The sequence below is a fragment of the Procambarus clarkii genome, chromosome 31, assembly GCF_040958095.1.
Source record: "Procambarus clarkii isolate CNS0578487 chromosome 31, FALCON_Pclarkii_2.0, whole genome shotgun sequence".
NCBI lineage: Eukaryota > Metazoa > Arthropoda > Malacostraca > Decapoda > Cambaridae > Procambarus > Procambarus clarkii.
The window spans coordinates 31,576,797-31,597,622 of record NC_091180.1 but is presented as its reverse complement, the minus strand read 5'-3'; the positions used below and the strand labels follow the sequence as shown (position 1 = coordinate 31,597,622).

The 20,826-nt window shown below is 39.6% G+C and overlaps 1 protein-coding gene across 11 annotated transcripts in view; it reads right to left on the bottom strand.

Annotated features, from left to right (window-relative positions):
• LOC123758861 (Epidermal growth factor receptor pathway substrate clone 15) overlaps positions 1 to 19,484 on the bottom strand; it is an 80,009-nt gene extending 60,525 nt beyond the window's left edge. For 4 of the 11 annotated variants that reach the window (XM_069334695.1, XM_069334686.1, XM_069334689.1 and 1 more), the window contains exons 1-8: positions 19,428 to 19,473; positions 10,059 to 10,193; positions 7,021 to 7,164; positions 6,032 to 6,190; positions 5,794 to 5,904; positions 3,498 to 3,668; positions 1,492 to 1,542; positions 734 to 903 (exon numbers count right to left, since the gene is read on the bottom strand). In XM_069334695.1, coding sequence (XP_069190796.1) covers positions 734 to 903; positions 1,492 to 1,542; positions 3,498 to 3,668; positions 5,794 to 5,904; positions 6,032 to 6,190; positions 7,021 to 7,164; positions 10,059 to 10,193; positions 19,428 to 19,454 — 968 coding nt within the window. In that variant the 5' untranslated portion in view covers positions 19,455 to 19,473. Of the gene's footprint in view, positions 1 to 733; positions 904 to 1,491; positions 1,543 to 3,497; positions 3,669 to 5,793; positions 5,905 to 6,031; positions 6,191 to 7,020; positions 7,165 to 10,058; positions 10,194 to 14,205; positions 14,283 to 19,251; positions 19,362 to 19,427 lie in introns of those variants that run through there. The other 7 variants (XM_069334690.1, XM_069334692.1, XM_069334694.1 and 4 more) reach the window with 7 other exon arrangements.
• Between the last annotated feature and the right edge of the window lie 1,342 nt (positions 19,485 to 20,826).

Here is a 20,826-nt window from a genome sequence, read left to right as displayed (position 1 = left end):
GGTGGTCACTTACAACCCAATCCTCAAAATAGCTGACCATGTGTCAAGTACACAATGTTTACATATTAGAATTAGCACAAGATACATCTAGCCAAGCTGTCTCGCCCTACAAGGAAAGGCAGTATAAACACAACGTTAATTAAAGCAAGGACCCAGAAGTGATAGGCGGGGAAATGTAGCTTCTGGATAAAGGCGTTTGTACCGCATTCCTTTATCTATTACAGGTTTCTTCCGTTACATAAAATGTCAAGCATTTGTGTAAAAGTCACACTAAAAACTGCTTAAACAAAGCATTAAAATACAACAAGATTTTTGTAAAGTAATTATGCCATGCTTGAACCCGTTCGCTGTCCAGACTACTTGAAATACATTTGACTATTTTCTGCAGCAATGAAATGCAATCTTTAAGTTTCACATATTGTACATGCATCGAGGTTAAACGTTATCATGCATTAGTAACTTTTCCAATTGATAATACTGTAATATACACACATTTCAAATATTGTATAATACACAGACATTAAATACAATCCCCAAACTCCAAAGCCTTCAGATTTCTACTTCAGAGCAAAAATTTTGTCTCGTGTTTGTGCGTGTCTCACAACCAAAGTTCACAGACGCAGTAACAAACAATTAGTAATAAACATGGGACAACTCTTTCACAAACAACTCTTTCACAAATCAAGCAAGGAACGTTTCTTCAAGCTACTATTGACTTGACACCTATCCTTACCATATATGTGCAAGAACCATCTGTGGCAGGCCAGACTGAAGAAAAACCCCTTTAATCTCCTGTCCACTCACGTAGCCATCCTTATCAAGGTCAGCATTGTGAAACATAACATCATATCTGGCCTTCTCTGCTGCACTGATCACCCAGGGGGCTGGAGGAGGACCTGAAGGCTAACACAAATGGAAGAGGAAAAAGGATTTCAATTGATGACCATCTTAAACATCTTGCAAAAGCATGTTGTCAGAACATGCCTCAAATTGTTTAAACACCATATTACATACATCTTGTTCCACAAGCTCATTATCAATTATTTCTGGTGGCATGTAATTACAAATGTACAACATATACTGTGTATTTAACCGTTACTGAAGTCCTGTTTTCAGCACTTGACTGGAATTCTCTTATTAACACCCCCTCTACAAAAATAATTCTTTCAGCCAAACTGCACACAATTATAAACAAATTTAAATTAAATCATATTAAGGGCATTAATTAATAGTTCTTCCAAAATTACAAAAAGAAACTTTCTACAGTAGCTTTAAATGCATGCAACAAAACAAGACCAATACAATAACCACAGTCTAAAAAAAAAAAATCTTGTCAGGCTTAGATTTGATGATGGGATGACGGGCTGTTAAATGACTGTGGTACACAAGACCGGTTAGTAGATCTTTTACGGAATTTCCACCAAACAAAGGTTGAAAGTGATCCAATGTCGAGGATACTTTCATACGGCATTACAACACAACCAGACTAACTTTTTCAGCAGAAGTCTCCAAGGTGGCCTCAACCTCACAGGTTAACTTGTCCTAAAAAAGCACGAAAATCATTATTTAAGCATCATCATAAAAATGCCTTTATAAGGAGCAAAATGAAATCCTCTGCAAAAATTTAACAAAACAGTTTAACATATAAATGTGCAATTTAAAATTCAGTGAAGCATCATCCTCCCAGCAAAAGAAAGAAAAATCTAGCCAAAAGAAAAATTAACGAGTGAACATATGGCAGCATAATTTACAGTAAAATTTATTAACATTCACAGATTAAAAAAAAAAAAAAAATCACAGCAATGACTATGGAGTTTAAAACAGTTTCCTCATGCACTTAAATGAAACATCAGGCATGAAAGCTTCAATAAAGCATACATGATAAAACAAAGTTATTAAAAACAATCCCTTATCAAAACAATAATTATGCTAAGTAATGCAAATTTTATGAATGAAACAACACCAAACTTTTCATGCTCCTCCATTTTAAATAATGGATTTCTTGCCCATTATGTCCTCCAAATTGCCTTTTAGTATTCTCTTATAAATAATCATATCTTCTAAACATCTGATTACTCTCATCCCATCCATTCTTAGAAAAGAAAATTGTACTATCGTCTTGTAAAACAGTCATCTAGCTGTACTTCACTGGTCAATTCGTTTCTTAAAAATCAATACTTAGTACTTTATTACCTACTTAGTACTTTTTGATAAATAAACAAATACCCTTCTTTGAAGAGGTCATTTCATACAGAATCCTTTTCACACATGGTAACCACCTGCAAATAATTCCATGTGCTGGGTTTGCAATTAGAAAAGCAGAGACAAGTATACCTAGAGCATATGTGGAGAGGGTTTCAGTTGTTCTACTTGAGCCGAGCCTGGCCCCCAGCTCAAAAACTCCAAATGTGAATATCGGTGGATAAACCCAAACCAACAAGTCTGTGCACCAATCGTCTGCGAGAAACTGTCTCCTAGGAACAGAAAAGAACCAAGACAAATGAGGAGAGCCAGAACCAGTGCTGAACTAGCCACAATGACGGCACATAAATGTCTCCAATCAGTCCGACACTAGAAGTATCTGGACCAGAAGAAAGGTAAAGTTAGTTCCATCAATTCTAATCCTAGCAAAAATTATTCACAAGAGCTTCACAATTATAAAAAGGAGCAACAAATATGTAACTCATAATTCCATGCGGAGCCGAAGAGATCCCCTAAGGAAGGCAGAGGAAGACTTGCATATCTAATGAAAAGAGGATATGTTCACATCACATCCCATTCCAAATTAGGCTATCAGCAAGAATATTGGTTACACCCGAATGTGGACCATACTTAGAACTAAGCCTCGAGAAAGTCAGAGTCAATCCCCACAAGGAAAAGGAGCAATTGGAACTCTGTTGAGGTAGTGCACCATGAAAGTGTAATCGGTACTCTGCTATCCAGTGAAACTGGAGAGCAGAGTGATGCACAGAAGCACTATCCAAACTGCTGCAAACTTCCTCACCATGACTTGAGCCAATCACAGGCAAGGGGACTACAACCATTAACAGCATTTTGTTTGTTTATCAAGTACTGTACACAGTGAACTTTATCAACTCTCCTCAACAGGTCTGGCAAACAGACTACCCAGACAGTTTTGGGCCAATCTCAGATCTTCATGGATTTATTGGGTTTAGAGGCCAATGTCAGATCCACATTCTTCCTTAGCCTCTAAAAGCACATCAGATTCTTGTTCTGGTGTTCAATTCCTGAATAATCCCAAAGGCCTGGTAGTTTTCTGGATATCTCTGATACCAGAGCCAATTCACTAAAGAGCTACCGAGTCTCCAACCCAGAAAAATAGACAGACAACAATCGGACAAATTTGATTAAATTACTGCACAACAAAAAGCGACTGCAAGCCTTGCAAAATAAACTAAAATTAAGGCCTGCAAAATTGGGTAGCCAACAAATTACCGAGATAATCAAAACATTATACTAAATCTCATTTCACTTACCTTGATAGGTTGCTGTTTAGTGACATTTGGCGGAGGCATCTGAGGCGGTGCCAGGGGTGCCGGCACAGGACCCTGCGCCACACCTGCCCTTTGTGCACTGGACAGCATTTCTTGTGGCACAGATGGTGGCAATGGATTGTTTTCTAAAACCTTATATATTAAATGCATTGCCTGTCGAAGAGAAATGTACCTTTAGTAGAATGTTCTATGTAGTAATGCAGAGTAGAAATCTTAGTATTTAGAAGATCCTCTTTGTATGAAGACAAGTGTTGTATTAAAAGTAACCGAGGCATCAACAGCCAACTATATATAGTGCAGTACTGCAGAATGTAACACGGCAAAAGTGGCATTTACCCATAGTGTGTATTATAGTAAATGACAACTAGACAACTAGCAGCAACATATAAACAGGAACAAATATACCACAGATTTTGGCCATGTTGTGCTGAATATGAATGCCGTGTATTATCCGATATATCTGATCTACCACGTTGGGTGACGTTTTCTTCTCTCACCGCCATACTTCAGAGCCACAACAGTCAAATTCCTGTTTAGCAGGCCAGATGACTAGACCTTTGTATAATGGAGTAACTGTTTGGAGCCATCTCGCAAAACTTGATTTTAGCAGTGAACAATAAATTTGGGGAGAGGCATTCCCTCAGTAACTCCCCATATTTATACACTGGAACAGATTCACTGTCTAAGTATGAGTGTATAAGCCTTAGAACCCCCCCCCCACCCACCAGGCCTACAAGACCGTTTCATCACCCACAAGAAACCAGAATTTGGATGACTATGAGAGAGGAAGAGCTTAGGGATCAAAGATCAACCTACAACCAGGGTAGAACCCTCCAGAAAGCATAGATGCAACAACAAGGCAACTGGTCGAATGAAATAAGCAACTTCTGCTCAACTAATATAATAATCGTTGTTGCAGGATAATCATCAATCTTAACTGGATTGTACCTGGATGGGGTTTTGGGAGTTCTTTTACTCCCCAAACCTGGCCTGGGGAACCCTTGAGCGAAGGCGGGAGAGGTACTTAATAATTTACACGTGGAAAATATTAGAGGGGCTGGTCCCAAACCTGCACACAGAAATAACATCACATGAGACCAGAAGACATGGCAGGATGTGCAGAATACCCCCGTTGAAAAGCACAGGTGCAACAGGTACTCTGAGAGAGAACTCTATCAACATCAGAGGTCCGAGACTGTTCAACACGCTTCCACTACACATAAGGGGCATAACTGGCCGACCCCTCACAGTGTTCAAGAGAGAACTGGATAAGCACCTCCAAAGGATACCTGATCAATCAGGCTGTGACTCATATGTCAGGCTGCGAGCAGCCGCGTCCAACAGGCTGGTTGATCAGTCCGGCAACCAGGAGGCCTGGTCGACGACCGGGCCGCGGGGACGCTAAGCCCCGGAAGCACCTCAAGGTAACCTCAAGGTAGGGGCTAGGCTTGACTTGTGAGAGCTTGTTCCAACAGGCTGTTGCTTGAGCAGCCCACACATCCACTAGAGCCCGGTTGGTCTGGCACTTCTTGAAGAAAACTACAGTATCTACTTCTTTCTTGAAGACATCCACGTTTGTTCCAGCAATATTTCTTATACTCAATGGGAGAATGTCGAACAACCGTGGACCTCTGATGTTTATAGTGTTCTCTGATTGTGCCTATGGCACCCCCTGCTCTTCACTGGTATATTATATAACTATAATAAGCGAGCAAGCGAGCCAGCCAGCCACAATACTGTACAAGTGAATCTTTTGTTGCTGACACCTACATCCTCTTCAGTGATGGCCAATAGTGTGGCAGTGCTCAGCATAGCCTACTAAAGAAGACATACTCAACACAGCTTAAATTAAGGGGTTTTGCCATTAATACCACTATCATACTAGTATTGGAAATCTTTAGCTAATGGGGCAAAACTGTCACAAGTTCCTCCAAACAGATGGGTTTATTAAAACAACTAGTCCCATAAGGTATTAGCTTTCTGTTCCAGTGCATCAGTGATAAGAGGAATAACCTATTATGCTCTTCATTTCTACTTGGCCTCCAAAACCTAGAGGAAATTCACACCCCTCTAACAATCCATTGTAATTTTAACCCAAGAATCCTACAAAGTTTTAGTCGTTACCCCATTTCCCATTTTCATGGAATGATAAGGCACAAGCCCAGAAAAAATGGAAAAGTGTTATAAGAAATGGGTGATTTAATATAATGAAACTAAATAAATACACCAAGAAGTAATAATACATTATCAATTGGTCATACTGTTGTAATGTACTTACGAGGGAAAATTCTACTCTGTCGAGTGAACCATCTTTATCCATATCCGATAAGTCCCATATCTTGCCGAGTGTTTCCATGGGAAGCTTTGAATTGAGCATCACACTTCTAACCTTCAGGAATCAAAGTAAGAAAAATTCAGTGTTAAAATAAATTGGCACAACATACATCCAATGTTAAAAAAGGATTACAAAAATATTAACATCTTAAAATTAAATAACAAATGATACCTGAATTTACCTTATTGCCATGAAGTTTATTTGCCTCTGGTCCCAACGAATTAAAAATGTGGTCATAGCGCGCCCGGTCAGCCGGAGTTATCATCCACACCCCTCCAACCGCTGCTTGATGGGGCTGCGGGGGTTTGGTAGGTGGTGGTGGATGTGGAGGCGGTTCACCCTGAAAAAGAAATTGCAGCCAAAATAAAGAGGAGGATACAAAGAATTCGAAAATGAGTGAGGCACTGTATCTCTTTTTAGTTTAAAACTAATTCAGCACAAAATGCCTGGACATAATTGCTATAAAAACAAAAATAACTTGCTGAACATGGTTGGAAAGACGAAGCATATTATATTCTGCTTATCCACTCGCCAGCCAGCCAGCCAATCTGCCTCCCCACACTTTTACTTGTCCATCAGGTGGCATGTGCACCTGCCCACCTGTCCCTGCCTGCCCATTCACCTGCCTGCCTGGCTTCCTCCCCACACTCCCACTCACCTTTCCCCCTACTCCCACCTGCTCGCCTGCCTGCGAGCCAGTTCCAGTTCCATCCATCCATATAGCCCACCCACTTGCCCCCACCCATCCATCAGCCAGCCAGCCAACCACCCAACCAATCTGCCCACGCACCATACATCCTGTCGCCCTCCCGAATATGACTAAAAAGTTACCGACATATTTACACCTCCAGATTTAGCAGAGCCCTGGATTTAATTAAATGAATGAATATGGATGGAGGTAATATGTAATATACCATGCTCTCAAGTCAAGCCTGGCCCTGGGCCAGGCTTGGCCCTTATTTTGGCATGAAAATGACAATATAAGGGGGGGATGAGTAGAACTCTTGAAATGTGAAGCAGCTGTAGGCATGTACTATTCATGCTTGCTCAAAATTTACCAAAAAAATTCACCTCAATACAAAATACAACAAAATTTGCAAGTTCATGCCATTAAATAAAATGCATTATACTGGACTACGCTAATAAAAAGGCTCAATATTCGTATATTACCATAGTAGGAGGAGGAGTCGGAGTGTTGATATTTGCCATGTTGGGTTCCTTGCCATTTTGTACCAAAGCCACCATTTTTAATGCTACAAATAGGCCAGTTTTATCTAAATACCCTTTACCACCAGGATCACTCACGTCCCATATCTGCAGAGAAAACAAAAGTGAAAGTTGGGTCAAATATTTTGGTGTTCTGGAACTCGTCGGCCCACATGTAAACAAACTGTAACCAATACACTACACATGTACATTAATAAAATAACTCGGTTCATAGCCGAGTTAATAGAACTACGGCCTCACACACGTGGGATCTACGGTTCGAGACCCATACAACCCGGGTGAATTGAATGTATATTAAATTCCTACAGTATATGAGTACTGAACCATAAAACAAGTACAATATGTATCAGACTTTTGATACACATACACTGTATAAAAAAAAACTCCCTTTTAAAGCAGGACTCTCAATTGCTAACTCATGAATAGGATTATGCACAGCCAGGGCAGGTCAACACACTACAACAGCCCACCACAATATAATTTGATTTAAGTGTTCCTCTCCTGATTTTTGAAGAAGGAAGGACTTTGGACTTTGATGTGTTAAGTGGTTTTAGTAGGAACACACCTTGGTGGCAAAAGGCTATCCAGGACTTTTAGCTAGATTTTATTTTTGCTAGATTAGGGATATTTTTCATTTAGTCATATCATGTCAGGTTTAGGATGTTTTGTTCTTCCAAATGTACTCACCTGGTTGTGCTTGCAGGGGGGGGTTGAGCTCTGGCTCTTTGGTCCCGCCAAATGTGTTGGGGAAGACTTGCTGGACTGCCAATTATTTGACAGTAGGGATTAATTGGTCACCGTACACAGTACTTGCTATATGTTATAGTTATTGTTTGCAATCGACTTATGGCTGGTGATTGTAATAATTTAGCTAGATTAGATATTTCTCTTTTCAAGGCATTGGTTCAATTTTTTTTTTAATAAGGTACAGTATAAGTCATGCTTTATTTTCATTCGCATGACTTTTCTTAACCCTCAAACCGCGCATATCATATATAAATGATATCAGTGACAAAACCGAAACCGCGCACATCATTTATATATGATTTCGTGTCTAGCGCTATAATTTAAACGCCCCGCCTGGGATAGGGGCAGCTATAGTACAGCCACGACCGACAGTTGCCAGATGCCACCTAGAAAAAAAATCCAGGCCAACATTCTTGGGTGTTACAGCGTCAGTATTGAGCAAGCCACCAAGGCTGGCGCACGCAACATGAGCTCACAGCACCGCTGTTCAGCTTGTGACCACAGCATCGCCTACAAATACCATAATATAAATGATACTGCTATTATTTAGCAGTGATAGTATTACTGAAGCCCTCTGACTGTGATAAAACTGACCAGGATTCTGATAATAGCAGGATTGTGGTGATATTTAGCGCTGTGCTCCATGGAGGGAGGAGTAAGGCTGTGGGAGGGAGGGTTGTGGCGTCGTTTTCTGACTGTGTGTGGCCACCATTTATTGACTGCACTCACCATACCAGCTTAGTGGTTCGATATGGTAAACACAAATGTAGATACTAATATATAACGTGTGTATAGTGTGAGATAACAGCGAGAGTAGGAGGTTGGGAGCCGCCATTTTGGTGAGGGAGAAGCGTCGTCTGCACGACTTGGCATGTTGTTTACTGATGGCCACTATGGTCTTTGGGCACCATACCAGCTTATTTGTTCAGGTATGGTGAATAAAACAGGTAGATACTTATATGTAATGTGTGTATATAGCGTAATAACACCACAAACAATATTGTTGAAGGACAAATATTAGTGCGTCTGGCCTTGAGGGCGGCCACCGATCAGCTGACTGTGTGAGTAGCTATGTCTTATGGCCTTTACTCACCATACAAGCTTAGATGTACAGTTATGGTGAACAAAACATGTAAATACGTATATATAAGTCTGTGTATAGTGAATAAATACAGAAAGAGTATTGTGGGAGGTGAATGAGGGTGAGTGAGGTAGTGTTGAGGGAGGGAGTGGCAGTGAGTGGCTCGCTGGTGTTTGGCGGTCACTCCTCGTTGCTTTTTGACTCACAAGACCAACTTAGTAGTTCGTTATGGTGTACAAAACATGCAAATACTTATATATAACCTGTGTATATAGTGTAACTACAGCAAAACTATTTGTTTATTGTTTTATAACATAATAATTGAATCACTAATGTGCACACCATAATTTTGAGTACAGCGATGGTTCACACATTTTATAATATAAATATACCACAATTCACTGTATGGAATAATATTACTGCAAAAAAACTAAGAAAAAATCAATCAGAGACATTGAAATAATTAGGTAATAATATATTTGTGGCAACTGCCGTCTGACAGCTCGGACGGAGTAGATCTCGTCTGGTGAAGGCTCTGCCAACGCCCCTTTCTTGCCACACTTCCCTACCCTATTGCGGTTAAAATATGCCACCTACGATTTTTTTGTTATTTTTTTCCGTGATCAGGGAACAAAAATGAACACTTCTATAAGACGAAAGAATTTTTTGGATTTTTTTTTTTTTGTTGCGCCTGTGGGTGTGAATTCCATTTGGGCCCCTAGCGGTTTGAGGGTTAAAATTCATTGGGGGGGGGGGGGGGGGGGGGGGTTGCACTGGTCAGCTGATTAAGGGGTGATATTCTTATATTAAAGGGAATGTATTGTTCTATTATATGTGCATGTGTGCATGTAATTTAAGGAGTGGTGTGGCTTTCAGCTTCGGCTCTTTACTCCTGCCTATCAACCGTCAATCTACTGGTGTACAGATTCTGGAGTTTCTCGAGCTCTATCATATTTACACTTAAAATTGTGTATGGAGTCAGCCTCTATCACATCACTTCCTAATGCATTCCATTTACCAACTACTACCAAGGTGTGGAGCTATCCGAGTACAGGGAAAATACCATTCAAACCATCCAGAAAGAGCTACTGTAACGGAAGTAAATTTCTCTCTCCACATTACACAATTCTCGAATTATTAATACTAAACTCACCCGACTAAGGATGTTATCATTTAGTCCCGATTTCTTGAGGAAATTGGCCGCAGGACCAGCTTGGATTGTGCCTGAACAAGTTGGGTCTATTTTCTTGTACAATGCCTCGAAGATTCCTGTCTGGTCTCCCGCCACCTGCAAATGAAAAATTATATCATGTACGTAACTGTTAATTTACTATTTGCTCTCCCCCATCCCCCCTCCTTCGCTCTCTCACATACGCGTCCCTTTATGGTCCCATACACCCCCTCCCCTTGCATCAACATTTAGTCCCAAACATAACAATTCAGCAATATCTGAACAAAGGTCAGAGTCAGATAGGTTGCTTAAAAATAGCTGGCTGTATTCCTACGCATCAGCTTACAGTTATGCCGGGTTGAAATTATGCCAATGTTAAACCTCATGATTCAATAAACAGCTTTTCAGTATGTATATCTACAGCCTTTTGGCCCACAAGAGAGCACTATTTATACAGAACCAAACAATTGTAGCACTACTGTAATTTAACACAGTATGTTCTCCACCACATATTAACAGCAATGTTTGAAAAATCAACAAGCTTATTCCCTAACTATTAATTACCAAGGTCTGCTCAGAATCTAAAATTACCCAATTTGTAACCATTGTTATGCATTCTATTTTGCATGGCTGAACTTGATCACCACCTCTTATACATTTTCTAAATTGATGTCCACTCTGTAGTATGGTGCCCAACACTGAACTCATAATGTACCATAATAATTCATAATATACCATAATAACTTTTATATATATATATATATATATATATATATATATATATATATATATATATATATATATATATATATATATATATATATATACAGTATATATATATATATATATACAGTATATATATATATATATAGTATATATATATATATATATACAGTATATATATATATATATATACAGTATATATATATATATATATACAGTATATATATATATATATATATACAGTATATATATATATATATATACAGTATATATATATATATATATATACAGTATATATATATATATATATACAGTATATATATATATATATATACAGTATATATATATATATATATACAGTATATATATATATATATATATATATATATATATATATATATATATATATATATATATACTGTATATATATATATATATATATATTAGTATATTTTGGTAGCAGTCTTTCTTGTAGACATATATTATTAAATATGACCGAAAAAGTAAGATTAATAATTCTAACACGAATTTTCTCAATCTTTCGTACATTACGCTTCACTGTTGGAGGTAAATCAAAAATCGCTTCTCCAAAATTCATTTTTATTTCTAGTCTGACGCGACACAGGCGCGTTTTGTAAAACTTATTACATTTTCAAAGACTTCACAAATACACAACTGATTAGAACTTACGTATCTCTGCTATTATATCTACATTTGAGTGAGGTGGGAGGGATGATGTGGCATATAGTGACGTGGCATTAACACAAGACATTACACTACATTTGAGTGAGGTGGGAGGGATGATGTGGCATATAGTGACGTGGCATTAACACAAGACAGAACATGAGGGGATATTAATAGGGTATTAAAAGTATCAACACAAGACAGAACAGAAACAATGGGTATTGAATAGAAGTGTTTGTAGAAAGCCTATTGGTCCATATTTCTTGATGCTTCTATATTGGAGCGGAGTCTTGAGGTGTTTCTGTTCTGTCTTGTGTTGATACTTTTAATACCCTATTAATATCCCCTCATGTTCTGTCTTGTGTTAATGCCACGTCACTATATGCCACATCATCCCTCCCACCTCACTCAAATGTAGTGTAATGTCTTGTGTTAATGCCACGTCACTATATGCCACATCATCCCTCCCACCTCACTCAAATGTAGATATAATAGCAGAGATACGTAAGTTCTAATCAGTTGTGTATTTGTGAAGTCTTTGAAAATGTAATAAGTTTTACAAAACGCGCCTGTGTCGCGTCAGACTAGAAATAAAAATGAATTTTGGAGAAGCGATTTTTGATTTACCTCCAACAGTGAAGCGTAATGTACGAAAGATTGAGAAAATTCGTGTTAGAATTATTAATCTTACTTTTTCGGTCATATTTAATAATATATGTCTACAGGAAAGACTGCTACCAAAATATACTAATATATATATATATATACAGTATATATATATATATATATATATATATACTGCTACCAAAATATACTAATATATATATATATATACAGTATATATATATATATATATATATATATATATATATATATATATATATATATATATATATATATATATATATATATATATATATATATATATATATATATATATATATATATATATATATATATATATATATATATATATATATATATATATATATATATACTGTATATATATATATACTGTATATATATATATATATATATATATATATATATATATATATATATATATATATATATATTATATATATATATATTATATATATATATACTTTTTTTGTTTTTTTTTGGGGGGGGATATTTATTTTCTCTCTCCTTATTTTCTTATCTAATTTTGTTGCGGCTTCTACATCTTGGAGAATGCATACCCGTCATTACATATGTGAAGTTGGAAAGAAATTAGTCAACGTGTAACTCAGCCACAGGTGGCAGAACCTGTGAAATTTGTTTTGGCCGATTTTTTCACAGATTTCAAACTATTTTCTTTGTCTCTTTAGGTTGTTTCGCTGAATATAAGGTAGGTTCAGGAAGTTTGAGAATCAATTTTCCCGTCCCCTTAAATCTATATTCCCTAGAATGCAGGTGGGAGAGATACATTATAATCTACACTTGGAAAGTACTGTATTAGAAAGATTGATTCCAAATCTGCACACAGAAATAAGACCACAAGAGACCAGAAGGCATGGCAGGATGTGCAAAATAGCCTCACTGAAGAGCAGTGAGCGGACTCAGGGACTGAATCCCATAATTCATTTAGCTAAGCAAGTTAGCTCATCAAGATTGTAACTTGCATAGCTAAATGAATTGTGGGGTTCAGTCCCCAGAGTCCATTATGTACCCCTGGAACCCTTTCCACTACCACCCACCGATGGGTATGGGGTGCATAATATATGAACTAAACTAAACTGAAGAGCAGAGATGCAATAGGCATGCTGAGAGAGAACTCAATCAACATCAAAGGTCCAAGACTTTTCAACACTCTTACCCTACATGTACGAGGCATAACTGACCAACTTAGTACACAGTTCAAAAGAGAACTCGACAAGCACCTTTCAAAGGATACCTGATCAACAACATACTGTACTGGAGTGAACAAAATAGAAGGAAATGCAGAATAGAACCAGTGAAGAACAGAGTCGCCATGGGCACAATCAGAGAACATTGTATGAACATCAGTGGTTCATGGTTGTTCACATCCTCCCAGTGATTATAAGAAATATTTCCGGAACTATAGTATACGTCTCCAAAAGGAAACTTTAATTTTCTTTTAATAATTTTTATTAATTTGTGGGATTAAAATTGTGGAAATTTTTCATTTTCTTTTTAATTTTTTCCTGGTGGACCAAACTCTTACAAGTCAAGCCTGGCCTCGGTCGGGCTTGGGGAGTAAAACAACTCCCAGAACCCCATCAACCAGGTAATCAATAAAACTTTGCTAGTTAAATTTAATGTCAAAGATTTTTCCCTGTACATTATAGAAAGCTCTACATACTTTTCATTATTACATTTCTCCCCAATTTTGTAAAGGATCAAACTCAAATGCAGTATATATTTAGAAACTTATGAGCAACTTATTAATTTAAAAATAATAAGTACAGTATATTTACACTCAAGAGAGAAGAGTGGCACCCATAAGAATGTGTAAATGAACCGGCAACTAAGCGGTAGTTTTGATTGGCTTCGAGCAAAAAATTACAAGATACTGGCTAGTAATCTTCACAGCTGTATTTTACTGCAACTACAGTATCATCATCATCATCTGTCGCCATACCATATTTCCAGCCAGAGATGGATATACAAAACATATTGAACATGGAGAGAGATGTTGACAACACTATGGTAAAAGGAAGATGTATTTTGTTGGTTATTTACCAGAATGTTTATTCACCTTACCTATCCAAGCAGACGAACAGTGGTCACAATGAGTAAGTGTCAGTCAGTTTCACTCGTCTATGGTCTCTCCAACTGGGAATATAACAAAGCGGCATAAGACGTACGTACTACGAGCTCCACAATTTTCTCCTTATGTTACTCCAGTGTCCGGGATATATATTACAGTATTACTTTAATAAAGATCTTTCTTATTTTTCTAAATACAATTAATATAACAAGTTATATGCAGCACCAGTAGTTAAACAATACAAGGTTTTATTTAATCAATTAAAAACAGATTTTGAAAGATTTAAAAAAAAAACTTGACTTTTTATTTAAGCAATTTGGCTTTTGTATTTACATACATGACTTGAGACTAACATTTTCTTGTGCAATTGATAGGATCATTCAACTGAAAACTATAATGGAAATGATTACCATATTCCCATTAGATACTGAAAAAGGAGCTTGTGTGAAATTTCAACTTATAGTTCAATATCAAAATGGAACCTCCAAAATTAAATGAATTACAGTATATTAATTAAATCATCGTAATTCTTTAAAGTCCTGCTCACTTATGCCTCTATTTAAAAAAAGGAGGGTGGGTTTAAGACACAAAACCACCACAAATTAAAAAGTTAATCAGAGCATATTTATAGCATTACATTGGGTTAAATAAGGTAGAAGAGGTCTTATTCCTTAGATACCAATAAAACGCTTGCTAACATTCAACAGACTCTTACGCAACAAGCTATGCACCAGAACAAAATCAACAAAATTCAGTATAGAAATGTTCTTACCTTATAAAGTAGTGATGACATAGAACAATTAAATCCAGTCTCTGATCTAGACAAATGCCACAGATCTAAGACAGAGCAGTCGTTCGAAAGGAGTAGCAATAACCCAAGGTATTCAGACAGGACAAATCCGAGAGAAATTTATAAAAAAAAGAGTCGTCACATACTGTAACAACACATGTCCTTTACAAAACACAACTCATTGACAAAGACTAGCATTTTAGGTGTGGGAGAGAATTATCAGGGGAAAGCGCCAAGCCATTACGACTAGCACTTGGAAGGGGTCAGGATGAGGATTTGGGATGGGGACAGTGGAAAAGGCATGGTAATGGTGTCCAACAACATGGGCTGGATGGTAGAGCGATTGTCTCGCTTCATGCAGGTCGGCACTCAATCCCCGACCGTCCACAAGTGGTTGGGCACCATTCCTTTTCCCCGTCCCATCCCAAATCCTTATACTGACCCCTTTCCAGTGCTATATAGAAGTAATGGCTTGGTGCTTTCCCCCTCTGATAATTCCCTCTCTCACTTGCCATGCTAAAGTCTTTGTCAATGAATATATAATAAGTGAACTAATGACCTGGCAACCCCCATCTATTCTAACTGAAACAAAGGAAACAAGAACAATACAGGAAGAACAAGTACAGTACTTGTACTACCGTTATTTAACCCTATAGAGCTTCCATTTGGGGCTAAAAACTGATTAATTTTTACTAAGAAATCTACATGATCTTTCCTCCAGTGATACCATTAAAAATCTCCACCATAAATCAAAATTCAAATACATTGTGTTCATTGTTTTAATAAAAAAAATGGTTCAAGTACAGGAGCTCAAAATTATATTGGAATTATTCAAGAGAGCTCATCACTAAAAATTAATACAAAAAATGTAAGGGGAGGATGGGAGGAATAGCAATAATTTGGTTTTCTCTATCTTTACTATTTAAGAAAACGGGGGCATTTTCTCATATACATAATGAACTCAAATGCATTTCAGTATAAAAATAATTAAAAACCAATAAAAACTAAATAATAGCTTTTATTAGAAATGAAATCAATAGCTTCATTCATAGATGATTGTACTGTACCATTCATAATTGGCAAAGTTTAGATAAAAACTCCAGTACATTATTAATTACACAAGAGCGACAATAACAGCATAGTACAAGGGTGGCTAAACCGCAGCTCACAAGCCGCATGTGGCTCTTTGACCTCTAATATGTGGCTTGTGGAAAACTTCTAGAGAATACAAATATTCTTGAAATTTTGACCCAAATGCAAAACAAGAAATGTTCAGGCAGCTATATAAAGAGTTCCGATACCTATGGAAGGGAGGTCAGTGTAAGTGCTGATGCTGAACAGAGCAGAAATAGCTGGTACACTTCATACATAAATCTTATTTATGTATGCCTAGTGTACCAAACTCTCACAAGTCAAGCCTGGCCTCGGGCCGGGCTTGGGGAATAGAAGAACTCCCAGAACCCCATCATGCAGGTATCAAGTAGGTTATTTAAAGTGTCTGTGAAAACTTTGTGAAGGAAGATGGCTTCAACAAATTGTAAGAAACAAAAATATGAAGATAAAAATTTTCAGCCAGAGTTGGAGGAAGAGTTTTGCATTCACAGTTAAAAAGAGGTAAACCTTTGTGACTTATCTGCTAAGTGTCACTCAGTCATTACAAAACTACAAACTTGAAACACCACTGTGAAACTAATCACAACAATTTTTCCTATGATTACCCACCTAAATCAGATTTAAGGAAAAATAAGTTAAATAAGTTAAAATCATCAATAAATGGCCAGCAGACACAGTGTTAGATCCAAATAACACAAAACTTCAGCGACTAACAGCACTAACACCAGTTTCCTGCCACACCACAAAGAGGTGTATCTTTTTTTTTTTTTTTTTTTTTTTTTTTTGAGATATATACAAAAGTTGTTACATTCTTGTACAGCCACTAGTACGCATAGCGTTTCGGGCAAGTCCTTAATCCTATGGTCCCTGGAATACGATCCCCTGCCGCGAAGAATCGTTTTTTCATCCAAGTACACATTTTACTGTTGCGTTAAACAGAGGCTACAGTTAAGGAATTGTGCCCAGTAAATCCTCCCCGGCCAGGATACGAACCCATGACATAGCGCTCGCGGAACGCCAGGCGAGTGTCTTACCACTACACCACGGAGACTGCAAATATCTCTCATATCGGTGCAGATATTGCATACAAAATACAAAATGATTAAACATCTTGCATTCAGCTTAGCTCTTGATGTGGCAACAGACATACAAGGCAACCCACAACTGGCAATATTTGTTATGTTTCCTCTGATGTATATGTGAAATAAGAGATGTTGGACTTTTACATTTCCCGACCAGGCCTCCTTGACCTCCAGGGATCCAACCAGGGATGTCTGGTCGGAGACTGGGCCATGGGGCTGTTGATCCCCGGAAGCTACACAAGGTAGGTAGACCCCTGGCATAGCATGTGGACAGTGTCATTATCAGAACCAAAAATTTATCCATAAGAACTTGTGCAAATCATAACAATAATGGCTGGACTAAACAGGTGTATGTATTGCCAACTAATTCAAACTTATATTTTTGGCATAAAGTAAGTGCCATTTAGCTTACGATTTGAAACGTGATACATCTATTGTAAAAACAAAGTGTGGGTTTAACATTTTAGTAGCAGGACAGATATTGGCATGATTTAGAACACACAATTAGGAGAAGTCAAATTATATTAGTCATACCATGACATTTTAGACACTTGCACACCCTCAACATTCTATATCAACTAGCCATCCTCCTGTCTAGATAGTGCTTGCCTACTTAAAGGATTACTTCCCCCCCCCCCCAAACCAATCACAACAGCATCCAGCCTCACGCCAACCTATCCCAGCCCTGCGTGGCCCCGACACTGGCGACACCGAGGCTGTGAACATGACCACGACACTGGTGACACCGAGGCTGTGAACATGGCCCCGACACTGGTGACACCGAGGCTGCGAATACGGCCCCGACACTGGTGACACCGAGGCTGCAAACACGGCCCGACACTGGTGACACCGAGGCTGCAAACACGGCCCGACACTGGCGACACTGAGGCTGCGAACACGGCCCCGACACTGGTGACACCGAGGCTGCGAACACGGCCTCGACACTGGTGACACCAAGGCTGCAAACACGGCCCCGACACTGGTGACACCGAGGCTGCAAACACGGCCCCGACACTGGTGACACCGAGGCTGCAAACACGGCCCCGACACTGGTGACACCGAGGCTGCAAACACGGCCCCAACACTGGTGACACCGAGGCTGCAAACACGGCCCCGACACTGGTGACACCGAGGCTGCAAACACGGCCCCGACACTGGTGACACCGAGGCTGCAAACACGGCCCCGACACTGGTGACACCGAGGCTGCAAACACGGCCCCGACACAATAGTGATACCGAGGCAGTATACACCACCTTGACATTAGCAACATCAAGGCTCTAAACACAACACTGACAAGAGTAACATCAATGAAGCTTGCTAACAACACCAGCGACACTGAAGCAACAAACACCAGCAACACCCCGAGAGGCAGTAAACACCAGCAACACCCCGAGAGGCAGTAAACACCAGCAACACCCCGAGGCAGTAAACACCAGCAACACCCCGAGAGGCAGTAAACACCAGCAACACCCCGAGAGGCATTAAGCACCAGCAACACCCTGAGAGGCAGTAAACACCAGCAACACCCTGAGAGGCAGTAAACACCAGCAACACCCCAAGAGGCAGTAAGCACCAGCAACACCCCAAGAGGCAGTAAGCACCAGCAACACCCCAAGAGGCAGTAAGCACCAGCAACACCCTGAGAGGCATTAGCCAGCAACACCCTGAGAGGCAGTAAACACCAGCAACACCCTGAGAGGCATTAGCCAGCAACACCCTGAGAGGCAGTAAACACCAGCAACACCCCGAGAGGCATTAGCCAGCAACACCCCGAGAGGCAGTAAACACCAGCAACACCCTGAGAGGCAGTAAACACCAGCAACACTGAGAGGCTGTAAACACAACCCTCTTGACACTAGTGACAGTCCATCACCTCCTTAAGACACCCGCCTTCGTCTTAACAACTCTCCCGACCGTAACAACCTTCCACCCCATTTGACCCTCACCCACCGCCTGACTAATTACCGCCATTATAACCCTCCAAGACGTCTAAATATCAACAATATTAGGTAAAACATGACACGTTTGGCCCATACACTGCCCCCTACCATCGACCCAAACAGGTAGGCGGGTCTGGCCTCAGCTTCCTTATCTTCCTCTCTCTGGCGGCTCAATTGGCACCAGCCTCACCTCCAGCCTTTGCCTAAGCCTGAACTTTAAATCGGGCGTGCCACAGCCGCGGGGAAAGGTAATAACGGGGTAAATCTTACAAGGAAATGACTACCTGGGTGGGAGATGGAAGGGAGGCCATCTTGCCATAACACTCGCTAATCCTTACCCTAACATCTTTATCATCCAAGAGAGTTTCTCAATGGCCGCATTTTCTCTTGAGGGATCACCCATCCCCACACAAGTAAATTAAGCTTGAATTTAATTTATTTTTTTAATTTCTAAGTGGGTTTGTTCCCCGCCAGAGCGTTGAGTTAAAATTGGGGTTAAGATTGGGAAAAGTGTACTCCCTGAGGCAGTCCATTCATTCAATCAATGGCAAGAATCGATAGGAGTTAGCGAGGCGAATTCTCTTCTCTGATGATTTACTGATTATATGTAGTCCCAGTATATTTTATTATCAATATATGGCGTATATGTCAATTTGTTATTGAATTCCTTTAAATCCTGCAAGTCTCTTTGGGTACAAATTAAAAGAAGACAGAGCAGCGTACTGAGAATGGAGGACCACTCTTTCATTCCATATTAAAGTCTACTACCATATCTTATTACGAGGCTCCCATCACTAGAAGCCTCATAATGTAGGGCTTAATGAATGGTTCTGTAACGGTTCTATTGTTACGTAAAGTATGGTGACAAATAAACAGACACTAAGATACTATATATATATTTGGTCGAATATACAGAAGTACACCGGTGATACTTTGGTGTGAGTTGAGCGCACTGAGCGTCGGTACAGTATCTCGCAAGTGTCTGCTCTAGACCACACTTGAAAGTAGACTAGTTAATGTTTGCTATTCTTGCCGCTTATATTGCTCGGGCAACACCTCACCGTGCTGCCCGGGCAACGCCTCACCTCATTCATCTCCAAAGGTTGACAGGAATATTAACACTATATTTGGAGCGAGTATATTATTGGGATAATCTACTCGCTACAGAACTCCCCCTCCCAGGGGATGAAAGGAAAAATACTTGATCAAGGAACTTAGCCGGTCGGTGAATTGTACGCCCTGCTCGCGTTACATAACCATCAAAGTTAACTTCCTCCTCTTCGCTGATGTCATCTAACTGGGGTCGTAGGGTGGGAGGTCGCACAGGATATCGTCCGTCTTCGTAGGATCAGGTTGTGGTGCGGCTGGTAACTGGGGTTGTAGGGTGGGAGGTCGTACAGGATCGTCCGTTGTCGTAGGTGGCGGTGCTGCTGGTAACTGTGGTCGAAAAGTGAACTGCGTAGTCGGCGGATGTGTCTCTGGATTTAGCAGTGTTGCAGACGTTGAGACGAAGCCTGGAGCAGAGCAGAGAGCTGAGTGAGGCCGGAGTCGTGGAGCTCTATGTGGGAGAGCGTGGCGGCTCGATTGAGAATTGTGAGTGTCTAAACTCGGGGAGCGAGAGCGTGGCGGCTCGATTGAGAATTGTGAGTGTCTAAACTCGGGGAGCGAGAGCGTGGCGGCTCG